The sequence below is a fragment of the Chrysochloris asiatica genome, unplaced genomic scaffold (assembly GCF_000296735.1).
Source record: "Chrysochloris asiatica unplaced genomic scaffold, ChrAsi1.0 scaffold00379, whole genome shotgun sequence".
Classification (NCBI taxonomy): domain Eukaryota; kingdom Metazoa; phylum Chordata; class Mammalia; order Afrosoricida; family Chrysochloridae; genus Chrysochloris; species Chrysochloris asiatica.
The window spans coordinates 1,743,744-1,758,178 of NW_006408897.1; the positions used below are offsets into that span (position 1 = coordinate 1,743,744).

Below are 14,435 nucleotides of genomic sequence, written 5' to 3' on the forward strand. Positions count from 1 at the left end.
ACCTTGTTTCATTACAATGATTATAATCCGCTCCACGTACCACCAGTTAACAGTATTTCTCTCTATCCACTTTAGCTTTTTAAAAACAAACAAACAAAAAACCCACTCAGGCATATATAATAATTTACATCTCCAAAGGGCACATTCTGCAAGTCTGCCTCCTGGACACCAGCTCTTAGTCCATTTCTTCTGATGAATCTTAAAGTCCTCAACTGCTCCCCCTCTCCATGCCCCCATCTCTGCCTCCATCTCTGGCGCTGCTGCTTCTCTAGATAAGGTCCCGCATTCTGCTTGTGCACTTCTCTCTTGATGGTCCTAGGGTCCTCTGCTTCTGGACTGTAAGACTAACCACTCCCCTTTTTTTTATTACAAAACATCTACCTTTACAATTGTGACAGTCACAATTAGTCATGATAACAGTTATTCACTATTGAATCTTACGAATCTTATCCCCATTTCTTTTCACCAGACCCATCTAGACAAGATGACAGCTAATCAGTGGGGACTCTCTCTTTTTCCCCATACTCTTAAACTAAACTCCCTCTTGAAACCTTGTAAGCCAGTCACTTTGTGCCTTTATTGCCTCCTCATTTTAGATAGCCAATGTCTAAGTTGCCTGTCTCTATCTACACTGTGTACAGAGGGGATAGCATCGATGCTTGAGTTGAAGACTCCTTCCCTCTCCGTTGGTATTTAGAGTAACTACCACTCTGAGCATAGGTCAGGTTCATCAAATAGAAGCAATTGGCCCTTGCTTCCTTTATCCAAAAAAAAAAAAAATTCTTTTTTTTTGCAATCTTCCTCTAGTTGAGTTCTGATTATTGAGCCATCGAGGCTAGTTGCAAAAGGGTACTGTATGTAAGTTTGGATGTTCTTGTGCATCTCCCCTCACTTCCTATCAGCTGGATGCTTCACTCTCAGCTCTAGCCTCTGTGGCCACCTGAGTTCCTATACTCTGTAAAGGCTTTGCACGAGGCCTATTTCACTGGGCAAGTTCTAGAACCCCTTTTAGGTATTCTATCAATTATAGACTGAAGACTGTCTTACAAGTTTTCTCTAATCTTGTTTCCCAACATTCCTTTCTATCCCACTCAAGTGTCTATTTTACAATAGTAAGCAAGGGAAACTAATATTCATAAAGCAGTCAAGGATCTTAGTATTATTTACCCTCTTCAAGCTATGCCTAGATCCCTGTATCCCAGAGCCCTGTTGTTCCAAGGTTGAGCATGCATCACTATTTACCTCTGCCCCACTAGGTCATGCAAACCTGTCTCAATGTTCCCCTATCTATCTTGTTCTTCAGCCTCCTCCCCACTTCTTGTATTGCCCTCCCCAACACCCAAACTAAACCCCCCACTCCAACCCCATTGTGTTTACCTTGTATTTCATTAGTCCATTTAAGACAGTCTATTTTATCCTGTAATCTAACTGACCTTCCCACCACCTGGATCTCTGTTCCTCTGTGTACCTTCTTTCACTTTGTAATTGTTCTGACCGTAGACTGACCTCCCAGATCCTCTGTTCTTATAATTTTATTCTGTTCTTGACTCTTCCACTTGTCAATTGAGTTCAGGGTGATGCTGCCATGTACGTCATTCTCTAGTTGTTGTCTGTTGTTGGGTCTTAGTTAGAGAACTTCCTTTAGGATGTTTTTCATAGCAGGGTTGACTTTGGCAAAATCCCTTAGCTTCTGTTTATCCTGGAATGTTTTGATTACACCATCATATTTGATTGAAAGCTTTGCTGGGTAGAGGATTTTTGGGTGGCAGTGTTTTTCGTTCAGTGTTTTGTATATGTCTCCCCATTGCCTTCTTGACTGCATGGTTTCTGTTGAGAATTCTGAGCTTAATCTGATCTGCTTGCCTTTGTATATTACACTTCTCTTTTCGCTAGCTGCTTTAGGATCTTGTCCTTACCTTTGATTTTGGAGAGCTTGACTATTATATGTCTTGGTGATTGTCTTTTAGGGTCTATCCATCCTGGGGTTTGTTGAGCTTCTTGTATGCTTATCTTTTTACTTTTCAGGATGTTAGGAAAATTTTCTTCCAGAAGCTCTTCAACTATCTCCTCTGTGGAGTTGTGTGATTGTTCCTGTTCTAGAATGCCAGTAATTCTTAAGTTATTCCTCTTCATGTTTTCCAACATGAATCTTAGGCCTTCTTCAGATTTGTTTATCCTTTTTTGTGTTTGCTCTTCTATCTTAGTAGTGTTGAGAGCTCTATCTATCTTCTAGCTCACTAGTTCTGGCTACTGTCTCTTCAGTTCTACTCCTTTGCCCTTTCAGTGTATTGTCCCTTTCTGATATTCTACTATTAATCATTTGGACCTCTTTCTGTAGGTTTTGAATTGTTTCCAATGCTGTATCTATCTTATTTGCTTGTTCCTGTAGCACTTTCCTGACTTCTTCTTTATTTTTCTCAACTCCATTATATAGTGTTTTGATACATTTTATAATCATTTTTCTGAATTCCTTCTCAGGCATTTCCAAAGCCTGCCAAATTCCAGTATGAAGTGTAGGTCTACTTCCAGCTCATTTGCCTCAGTCACTTTATCTCGTTTCTGCACATGTGCAGATATGGTCATCTGCTTCTGTTTTGAGGGCATATTCAGGGTTATCTGTGGCCTTAATACTTAGGTGGGTGTGTATTTTGGTATTATTTATGCTTTCTGATTGCCTCCAGGTAGATGTGATCAGGAAATGGGCTTCTCTTTTCACTCTTCTTCTGGAGAAATTTCAAGATGCCACTATTGGTTGTTTTGATATAACTTAGGATTTAATTTTTGGCCTATTTTCTTATTTTGTCTGCCTGTACCACTCCACAATCCATGTTCAGGCCTTTTTTCTAGTTATAAACAGTTCAGGGCCAGATGTTGCCGTTTGGTTTTAAGTGGAATCTGTCTCTTTAAATTTCAAGGTTATCTGTGCACTCCGAGGGTGGGGCTGGGGTGTCCACTAGCTCAGGCACCCTTATAGTCACCAGAATGGAGGTGCACAGACAGCAAGGGACCAATGAACAGATACCAAAAGAAAAGAATGTCCACACCTTTATCTCCACGGTTCTGTCAGGCGTCCGTGGCTACTCTGATCCTTCCCCCACTTGATCTCGCCCAAGCTGGAGGCTATCAGAGCAGCTGAGCATCTTGAATTAGAAAGCAATGCATTTCTTGCTTCTGCTATAAATTATCCTAGCTGTAGCCTTCCAAGCTTCTAAATATTCTTTTATATGTGGTTCAGAGTTCTGGCACCATCCCCTGAGCCTGCTACGTCTGGTATTCTGTGTTGTTGCTGATGGAGCTCCTTACTGCACTTCCACCCAGTCTGCCATCTTGCTTGTTCCTCCTCAGTCACTTTTGAGATGGATTCAAGAAACAGGGTTTTCTGATTTGAGGGGAGAAGATTAAAGTGGATGTTAAGTACTCAGAAAGGGCAACTGGAGTGCTTGCATTCATTTCCTAGGATGACTGAACAAAATGCCACAATGTAGGTGGCTTTAAACAACAGAACTGTCTCACAGTTCTAGAGACCAGAAGTCCAAATCAGGGTGTTGGCCATGTCAGTTCCTTATGGGGGTTCCATGCCTCTCAGTGATCTTCTGGTCATTCATTTGTGCTTCTCGACTGACAGCTCCATTGGCATCACATGCTGTCTTTCCATGTTGTACATGTCTGTCTTCTCCATGCCTCTTCTCTTTTTATAAAACATTCCTAAAATGGAATTAGGGCCCACCCTACTCCAATATAATGTCATGTAAACCGAGATCATCTTCTACGACTATTTTCAAACAAGGTCACATTCGTAGTTATAGGAGTTAGGACTTCAACCTATCTTTTTTTGAGTTTAGTTCCATCAATAGTGCTTGAATTAACACTGCTGATTGTAGACTTTGTTCTACAGTGCTGTCGTAGACTTTGTTCATGAGCCGTGTCTGGAAACTGGGCTTTTTGGAGGGCAATAAGGAAGTGGGTACCATGTTCAGAGATGCATCCCACTCACTCCTTATCAAAACCAAAAAATCCACTGCCATCAAGTCCATTCCAACTCACAGCGACCCTGTATAGGGTTTCCAAGGCTGCACATCTTTACAGGGGCAGGAACCCTCATATTTCTCCCATGGAGTGAAATTTTGGTTAGCAGTCCAGTACTTATCCAATAGCAAAAGAGTCAAAACCAGGACTGTGGATTTGACTTCTCTGTAAAATGGCCATGCCCACCCAGCTCAGTCTCTTTCCTCCCTCAAGGCTCCAAGAGAGCATGTCAGGATCACAAATGGCCGTGGAATCCCAGCATTTACTAAAAGAATGTGAAACCAACGGAGTAGCAGCAGGCAATACAATTCTCACACCAGGCGCTGCTCCAAAAGGAAGGAGATGTGCTGCAAGTACTCTATGTGTACCCCGGTGTGTGCCAGGGAAGTCCCACCCAGACCCAGAACAGCGCTGTGTGAGAGGTAGTGCTGTAGGACCCAAGCTGGCTCTGTTCAAGTCCGGGCTTCCTGTATGAACTTGGGGGCCCCTGGATCCTGAAGCATGTCTGCAGGGGCTTTGATAATTAGTCCGCTGCAAGAAAAATAAGGAGATGATCTCTGGAGTTTTGTTATAGTCGTGCTATTGTGGTGAAGGATGCTCTAAGGATTCCCTAAACCCATGGTAGTCAAGTCATTTCCAATTCATAGTGACCCTGTAAGAGAGAGTAGAACTGCCCCATTGTGTTTCCAAGGCTATAAATGTTTATGGGAGAAGACTGCTGCATTTTTCTCCTGCAAGGATTTCCTAGGTATTTTCCCCTCCTGCTGGTGATGGAATCGTGCCCACTGATAGATACAGAAGCTGAGGGCCCTGCACACAGCCCTTTCAGAAGTGAAGGAACTTGTTATCAAGAGGGGATCAGGGAGTCAGCTTCAGCAGACCAGACTTTGGTGGGTCCCAATCTTCAGGCCCCTGTGCTGATTGCTAGGAATCCTGAGTGGTGTAAATGGCCAACATGCTCCACTGCTGTCCAAAAGGATGGAGGTTTGAGTCCACTCATCTGGTGGAGAAGGAAGAATGCCAACACTGAATCCCTACCACCAAGTAAGCCCTCCTGGAATGGTCTCATCCCATGTCATTGTCTCACTCACATACATAGCTCACACCAAAATCTCATATGGTCCCAATCGTGATGAACAAAGGGGCTCAAAAAAGCTCATTTGCCCACAACCATTCACATAGTGGGTGGGTAACAGAGCTAAAATTCAAGACATGGAAGTCTCCCTTCCTGCCTCCTCCCCGAGTTAAATAGGCCAATGCCCTACCATTTGGGGGTGCCTTCACTGTGATCACCTGTGTTCCTCAGGCTAAGGATAGTGAGTGCTTACCAAATGGGCAGCCCATGGGGACTCAATGGAGAATTTGTTAGTCCTCTTTATGAAGTAGGGACCCAGCTTCTCTAGTCTCCATGAAGAGGGCATTGTCTTAGGAAAGCTCTGTGCACCTTGCCCAGATCCTCTCTAAGGGTGCTAATGAGGTAGAGGAAACCCTGCTGAGAAGAGGGCCTGTGTAGTGTCTTGGCATCAGCTTCCTGCTACCAAACAGCCTTTTCCTCCAACTACCTGTTCTACGGTGATGCATTTTAGGGAAATTGCCTTTTCTGTGTTTGAAAGTCAAGAGCAAGGCCTCCCATCACTCTCTAGCTACAAGATGGCTTTTCACTTCCAGGCACCAACTATGATAATTAGGCACAGCTTCCATTTACTGGGAGTCCCAGTGTGGTGCACATGGGTAACCTTATAAAGTTAGAGGTTCAAGTCCACCCGGAGGTGCCTCAGAAGAAAAACCTGTCAATCTGTTTCTGAAACACAACTGTTGAAAACCTTGTGGAGCACAGTTCTTCTCTGACATGCATGGGTTGCCATGTGTCTGAATCAACTTGATGGCATTTGGATTTGGTCCCCCTGGCGGACCATATGGTGATCCTACCAGGTGATTTCAGTTAATGTTCAAGGAGTCCATCCTTCCTTTTGTAAGGGGGCTAACAAATTCTAGTGATAAAAATAATATAAAAACTCATAGTGATAATAGTAATAATGAATGCTGACACTCTGGTAGCATAGTGGTTAAGAATCGGGCTGCAAACCTTAAGGTCAACAGTTCGAAACCATCAGCTGTTCCTCAGGAGGAAGATGAGGTTTTCTGCTCCCCTAAAGATTTACAGCCTCGGAAACCCAGTACAGGGTCACTATGAGTCAGAACTGACTCCACAGCACATAGCTACCACCACCAAATGGCCAGCTCCATGTGAAACACTTCCAGAGTATCAATCTCATGTATCTGAAGGACAATTGAGTCCTTATTTAAGCAGATGCAAAGACTAAGGCGTAGCCCCTAAGTAGCCTGTCTAGGATGACACAGCTAGTAAGTGAATATTCAGGGATTAGAACCAGCTTTCAAATCATGCTTTTAGCCCATACACTGGCTTGCCTTGTCAGTGCTCTGGATTCCTTGGTGTAAGGCTCTTAGGCATCCAAGCATAATAGTGAATCTATGACAAGTTCTTGCCCTCCTGGGACATGCAGTTCTGAATCAATTCAGGCATATCTTTTCTTCATGCTCACACTAGGGAAACTGTGCATAGTGTTAGAAATGCACTATCCTCGGTCATCAAAAAGCTCTATGATGAATAAAAATGGAACAAATGTTAAGCCAAGGGGGTTCAAGTTGATTTCAACTCATAGCTATTCTATGTGACCGAGTGGAGTGGCCCAATAGGGTTTTCTAGGCTATAAACTTTGTGGGAGTCCTAGTGGTAAGAATGGGTTGGGTATTGGGCTGTTAACCACAGGGTCAGCGGTTCAAATCCACCAGTCGCTCCGAGGGAGAAAGATGAAGCCTTCTGCTTCTGTGGAGATTTATAGCCTCAGAAACCCTATGCAGGGTGACTATGAGTCGGAAATGACTCCATGGCACACCACAACAGCAGTCTTTACAGGAGCATGTCTTTTTCCCGTGGTTCTTTTGGATGGTTTTGACCCACCAACCCTTTGGTTAGCAGTTAAGAACTTAATGGATGTGGCACCAGAGCTTCTTCTCAGTGTACTCTTGTGCGCTGCTGGATTGCTAACGGCAAGGTTGGCTTTTCAAACCCACCAACCACTTCTTGGAAACCCTATACAGAGTCACTATGAGTCTGAACCAACTCTCCGGTACTTAACAACATCTTTTCCCCTGCCTGCTTGTATCTAAGGGTGTGGGAAATGGTACATCGCTTTATTCCAAAATGCTCCCCTGACTCCTTCACCTGAGATGAAAGGGTTAAACCCAGGTTTGCTGGCAATACTATTCTAATTCAGGATTATGATAGCTGCAGAGAGAGGCCATGCTGTCCCCTTGACCTCCCTGGTCAGGAGAGCAATGGTGGTTCTTCTGAGTAAGACCCATCCTGGTCCACTTACCTGGAAACTGTCAGGTGGGAAAATAGGAGTCTGTCTTTGCCTGGAGGATCTGAGTACTCGTTGGGTGGTTTCCTCAGACCAAGGTGGTATTGTGAACAAGGAGGTGGGCAGTTAGTCTGGGACAGGCAGCATCCCACACTGTACCTGTTCGCTCCCTGCCCCTCGGGAGAAAGGCCAGCTGCCCTCTCCAGAAGTTGCCTGCTCTGCTGAGCTCGGCTGTGATCTGTGACGGTGTCATGCTCATCCTCACTCAGTGTGGTACTTGGTGATGCCTCCAAGCTCCTAAAGGGCCCTGGTTTCCTAATCAGCAGACAAACCAGCTTTGTCTGCCAGGAACCAGAGCCGGCAGCTGATGGGGAAAAAATAATAAACACTGGGCCCAAAAGCTGGTTTAAACTGCAAGGTCAGCGGTTCAGATCTAACAGCCACTCCTTGGAAACCCTATGCAGGGTCCCTGTGAATTGGAACCAACTTGATGGCACTAATCAACAACAGCATACGTATATTAACAGCCCTGAGTGTAGAGAGCAGAAAGGAAACAGCTAAGTTAGAAAAGGCTTAAAAACCAAGGGAGCAAGGCCAATCTTGGCAGCATCTGGCCAGCTGCCTGGGGGCCCTCCTGCCTGCCCACCAGGTCTTGTGACAAATGCCCTCTGACAGCCAGGGAGCCACAGCTGTCACCGGAAGACTTGGCATGAGAGGGCTGCCAGCCAGAGGCCCACGGCTGCAGGGGCGGCTCTCCAGGCTGGTAACCTCATTATCTCTGCTGTGGAGCTGGAGCCCCGGGGAGCACAGCTGCTCTCAGGAGCTGCCTGCTCAGGAAGCAGTGCAAAGGAAAGCTTCAGCTGCTAAAGGAGGCTTCACAGGGCAGCAGGCCTGGGGACTCAGGTTCACATCACTGCAGTAAAGCTCTCCTTGTTCCAAAGCCATGCCTGGGCCCTGCCGGGGTTCATAAGCACAGATGGTGCCTTTATTTTAGCAGCTCTTTTTTTTTTTTTTTTAACCTCTGATCTCAAAGCAGAGTTTGGTGCAAATAACGAGCACACGCACACACACAATTATGGTCTGCCCAGGCTTGGCCAAAGAGGCCTTCCTGGAGGCCTCAGCGTTGTGACATTTTCTGTTCACATCAGTGGCATCCGGGAAGCTACTGGTTCCTGCTGCTTTTTTCTGAGTGTCGTATGACATTAATAAGCCATGGGGCTGGGTAGCCTCGGGTCTGAGATCTAGGCCAGGCTCAGCCCCTACAAACACAGAGTTCAGCCCCTACAAACACAGAGTTCTTTCTGTGGACGCTCTCTGGTGAAGAAATTTCAGCATGTGTGACAGTGAGGCTAGGGGCCATTTGTCCTGGTTGGGGCAACCCCTGGGGCTGCTGAAATCACAAAAAAGAGCATCTCTGACCCCAGCCACAAATGTCATTGGCCTGCCCTGGGACCCAGGGGACAGAGTGGGAACCATGCAGAGGTGACATAGCTGCTGGCTGTCATCTGCTGCATGCTACCTCAGTTGATGTTCAACCTTGAGCCCAATGAACCCAAACATTCCTCCCTGCTCTGGAACACTCTCATCTGTCAAGTGGAGAGAGCACCTGCCCTCAGCAGTCTGGCTGGGGAGGCGGAGCTCCTGGGAGAAGAACGTCCTGTTAGTGGGAGGCTGAGGCTGCTATGACCACGCTGCCTATATGTCACTGTCTGAGAGGCAGCGTGGAACAGGGCTGCTGTTGCTTTCAGTAGCTCCAGACCTGCCAGGGGAGGCCACACATCTGGTGGGGTGGGCAGGCTGGCCCAGGACCCTTATTATTAGGAAAATTGCGCCATTTGTTGAGTTGGTCTGGATCCAGCTTAATTTCTCAGCTCCAAACCGACTCCATGGCACATAACCGCCACCACCACCAAGCCTGTGAGCCCTGTGCTCATGCCTGGCAGGCTTGGATTGGGACTGAGGCAGAAGACACTCGGATTTATAAAAATGTATTTCCCTCAAAGGACCAGACTTGTGGATGGGCAGAGCCCTGGTTCCTGTGTGTGCGGTAGAAGCTCAGGGTGGTGCACACGTGTGTTTGGGTGGGTGTAGAGAGACCATAGGAAAGAGCTGGTGTGTGTGAAGGCCAGCCACTCCAGGTCCGCTCCTCCCAGAGAACTTCCACTGTCTGCCTGGGGAAGGAACAATAATCCAGAGACACTAGATCCTCTGAGGTCGCTGACTCCAGCCCAGAGCAGATCTTCAGGGCTTGGTGGTATCCCCACCCCTGCCCAGAGCCTCTGGGGCATTTCCAGGCTGGGCTTGGTCAGTGCAGCCTGTGTGGGCTCTGAAGGAGCAAGGCTGCACATGCTGGGCTTTTTCCTGGCAGAGCCAGGGCTCAACCCCAATAAAGCCCTTCTAATCCATGTTATTTTCTTCTAATCCCTCCCCTCCCGCTCTGGCTTGCATACACCACCCTGCAGAACCTTTGGTGGCAAGCCAGGGCCTGTGCTGAGTCCCAGGCATGCGGAAGCCAAGCATCTGCTGCATCATGCCCGGATGAAGGCCAGGACCCGACCCCTCCGGGCCAGTCACGACATCATGCCCACCATTGCCCCGGGCAGCCGGTGAGTGGGGCCAAGCAAGGCCAGCCTCAGAGGTTAGGGGAGCCAGGGTCAGAGGAGAAGGTGTGGGCTCTTCCTCCCTTTTTCAGGTGGGATATTTTGTTTTGTTTTTTCCATGTCAGGCCTCTGTTTAATTCATTTAGCCTGAACACACTTTTACTGAGGGCCTACTGAGAAGCAGACACTGAGCTAGACTCAGGACACAAAGGTGAACGGAACACAGTCCAAGCTTCCTGAAGGATGAAGATCTTAATCTCCAGGAAACAAGACAGGCCAACAGTTCAAGACAACTGTGCTGACTCCACTGTACTAAGACCCTTGGTGGCACAACTGTTAAGTGCTCAACTGCTAGCCAAAAGACTGGCATTTCAAACCCACCAGCAGCTCCATGGGAGAAAAAACCTAGCAGTCTCCTCCCTACAGATGAAAACTAAGACCAGAACCCATTGCTGTGGAGTCAGCTGCAGCTTATGGAGACTGTGGGACAGATAGAACTGCCCTATGGTGTTTCCAAGGCTGTCCTGGTGTAGCGCTGTGGGATAAAGCACTAGACCACAAGGTCAGTGGTTCAAACTCACCAGCCGTTCCTTAGAAACCCTATACAGGATCGCTATGAGTTGGAACCAACTCAACAGCACTTACAACAACAACTGTCTTTCAGCAGACTGACTCAACTTTCCTTTGAGAAGCAGCTGGTGGGTTCAAACCCCTGACCTTTTGGTTAGCAGCTTAACACTTAGTCCACCATGCCTTGGAAATCCTATGGGGCAGTTGTACTCTGTCCTATAGGATCTCTGAGTTGGAGTTGATTGCACACAATCGCAACGACACCCTGTAGCAGAGATACATGTGCCGGGAACCTGGAGCAGACAAGCGAGGCTTTCCAGGGGAGGTGGCTTCTGTGTTTGGGCTTAAAGCAGATGCAGGTAGCCACTGGGCAGAGAGAGGGCCAGGGGAGCATCCTGGGATCGTGAGCAGGAGCATGGTACTCAGGTCTGTGGGGCTGGAGTGTCTGGACGTGTCAGGCTAGAGAGCCTGGCTGCAATGTCAATTCCTCCTGTAATAGACCCAGAGCCACTGAAGGACTTTACGCAGGTGAATAGCATGGTCACATTTGCATTTCAGTATAGCCATTCTGGCTGCTGGGACATGTTGAGCAATGTAGAACCTGCTGCATGGTCCTGTTTAGATGTAATGAGGCCTGAACCCTGCAGGTGGGGATAAGGGGAGGAGGGACAGACAAGGGATTCCCAAGAGTTAGAGGCAACCAGACTTAATGAAGCATCAACGTGCTGAAGACTTGAGAACTTGACCATCCAAGTTTGAATTCTGGTTCTGCGACTTACTAGTTGTGTGCCTTTGGGGAAGTCTCTTTATCTCAGTTCCTCATCTGCAAAATGGGAATTATAGTCATACCTGGTTTGTTTTTTTTAATGTTTTATTGTGAATTATATGATAGTTTACATGGGGCAACTTTAGTTTTACATTCATTCCATCGTATATCATCTCATTGCCATGGTTCCATTCCCATCCATGCATCATCAACCACCCAAAGGGTATATCCCAGAAACCTGCTCCCTATACTTCCCCCTCCTCCCCCCAGTTTTCAGCCCACAGTCCCTTTCCCTCTCTGGGTCCAAAGTCCCCAGTCGCTTCATCACTCCTCGTCATCATCTCTGCCTCCATCTCAGGCATCTCTCTTTCTCTGGGTAGGGTCCCGCTCTCAGCTCTTCTCCGTTGATGGTCCCAGAGGTCTCCGCTCCTATCCTGGAGAATTAATCACTCCCTTCTTTGTTACAAAACTTCTACCTTTGCATTTCCAACCCTCATAGTCCGTCCTGATAAGCATTATTCACTACAGTATCATGAGTTACCCATCTGTATCTCCTTTCATCAGCTCCGCCCAGACAGATTGAATAGTACCTATTGGAGATTCTGCCTTCCACCATGCTCCCTAGCACTAGGTTCCCTCAGTCATAACTGTTTTAAAGGATTGTTGTGAAGGTTGCATGAGTTAACATATGCAAAGTGTTTTAAATAGTATTTATCATATTATTGTTGTTGTTGTTAAGTGTTATCGAGTTGGTTCTGACTCATAGTTACCCCCTATAGGGTTTCTGAGGAGCATCTGGTGGGTTTGAACTACCAACTTTGTGACTCTAACTGACCTGGTGTTCAGTGCATTATTCTGCACTCCACATGTTACAGAGTAGAACTGCCCTATAGGATTTTCTTGGGAGTCCTGGTGTGGCACTATAGGATAATCACTGGATTTCTAACCACAAGGTCAGCAGTTCAAACCCACCACCTGCTTTTTGGAAACCCTATCCAGGGTCACTGTGAGTCGGAACCAACTTGATGGCACTTGACAATAACAACAACAACAACTTTTGCAGAAACAGATTGTCAGGTCTGTCTCCTCCAGAGCCACTGAGTGGATTTGAACTTTCAGTTTGCCACTTTGCACTTAATCATTGGTGTCACAAGGGCTCTTTATCTAGTATATCCAAACCCAGTGCCGTCAAGTCCACTTCAATTCCTAGTGGCCCTATAGGACTCTGAACTACTGCTCCGTAGGGTCTCCAAGACTGTAAGTTTTTACAGAAGCACTTTGCCTCATCTATCTCCCTGCAGAGGAACTGGTGGGCTCAAACCACCCGTCTTTCAGTTAGCAACCCAGCACTTAACCCACTGTACCACCAGAGCTCCTTTATCTGGCACATAGTGAGCAATGTATGAGAGGTGGCTCTTCTTAGTAATTATTTAATTTACTGGCTGTGAGAGGTCATGGGAAGAGGAAACATCCAGAACAGAGCCCAGAGTTCTGAACTGGTGCCTGGATATTTGTCTGGGCAGGGTCAGACTTGGAGGGGACATGGCTTCTGTCCCCTACAGAGCATCCACTGGAGATGCTCATAAGCAGTTGGATAAAGGATCTGTAGAGGAAGAGAGAGGCCAGAGCTGCTTTTTGATGATATGGGAGTCAATGGTGTGAGCTCATAAGGGATGAAGAGATGGAAAAGGAACAAGTTCAAAGATATGCAGACCAACACATCACACAAGTGACTGCTCCTTGGGGTGACACTCCCCATTTCCCTCATCGAGCCAGCCCTGTGTAATGTATCCTGCTCCACTCACACATGGAGTTTTCTATGACACTGTCTTGTCTGGTATCTTGGCTTGAGATGAGACTGCCAGCCCATGCTAAACCACACCAGGCACAACCAGGAGCATCTCTTCATCCTACAAGGTCTATGGTTTCACTGGCACAGTGGGCACGTTGCATTTGCCTGATTCCGTCACCGTGTGGCACTAGAGGGAGTGAGGATTCTTCGTGGAACTGGACCACATGTTCTTTGTTTTATTGTTGTTGTTGTAAAAATATGTGCAGACATACCTCAGAGATATTGCAGGTTTGGGTCTAGATCCCTGCAATAAAGCAAGTCATATGCATTTTTTGGTTTCCCAGTGCATAGAAAAGTTATATTTGTACTAAATTGTAATCTATTAAGTATGAAAAAGCTTGAAATATGAGATTTACCAAAATGTGACACAGACATGAAGTGCTGTTGGAGACATGGTGCCACTACACTTGCTGGACAGAGTTATCACAAACCTTCCATTTGTAAATAAGCCAAGAAACCCAGGCTGTAATTATCTCTGAAGCGTATATGTGCCTATAGAACATAGCATTTGCCAGTTCAATATTTTGCAGGTATACAATTTCATGATACAAATTATATTAGTCTTGTGGTGAAACCACCATCCATAGACTTGCCAAATTTCTCACTGGATCACATGCCCTTGAGGATGGATGGTGAGCCTGCTCATTAGAGGCTGACCTTTTAAGGAACTATGGAAATTACTCTATCATGAGCAGAGGCAAACGATGCTTGGCTGCATCCCTTAGGAGAGGGGGAGGGCCCAAATCAAAATGGAACCCACTGCTGTTAAGTCAGTTCCCACGCATAGTGACCCCATTGTTGTGAAGTGCCATAGAGTCGTTTCCAACTCTGAGTGAGTGACCTTGTGTAGGGTTTCCGAGAGTGACTGGTGGGGTTTGAACTGCTGACCTTGTGTTATCAGTAGGCTCCCCTTACTTTGGTTTCCTTACATTGTGCCTTGTCTCACCCTCTGGATAGAAGGCACTCATTTGGGAATGGATCTGAAAGTATTGCGGCTGTTCTCCCCACATACATATAGTTCCTAGGGATTTCCTTTTCTGTTTTGTATAGGTACATTGGTTGGGCTGGGTAGCCTCGAAGTAGGACTATCTATGCAAAAGAGACTATTGTGTAAATGTATTCTTGGACCCTTTCCTCTCCCACAAACCACTTCAGCAGCCCACAATGACCCCAATCAGTACTTCAAAGTGGGTTCCCTTTTGCCAGGCTGTCTTCTGGTTGTAGAAATGCAAGGT

At 46.6% G+C, this 14,435-nt stretch overlaps 1 protein-coding gene across 1 annotated transcript in view; it reads left to right on the forward strand.

The window, feature by feature from the left end:
* KIAA1614 (KIAA1614 ortholog) overlaps positions 1–14,435 on the forward strand; it is a 48,978-nt gene that overhangs the window by 14,608 nt on the left and 19,935 nt on the right. Inside the window, exon 4 of the mRNA XM_006876437.1 lies at positions 9,875–10,018. Coding sequence (XP_006876499.1) covers positions 9,875–10,018 — 144 coding nt within the window. The remainder of the gene's footprint in view (positions 1–9,874; positions 10,019–14,435) is intronic.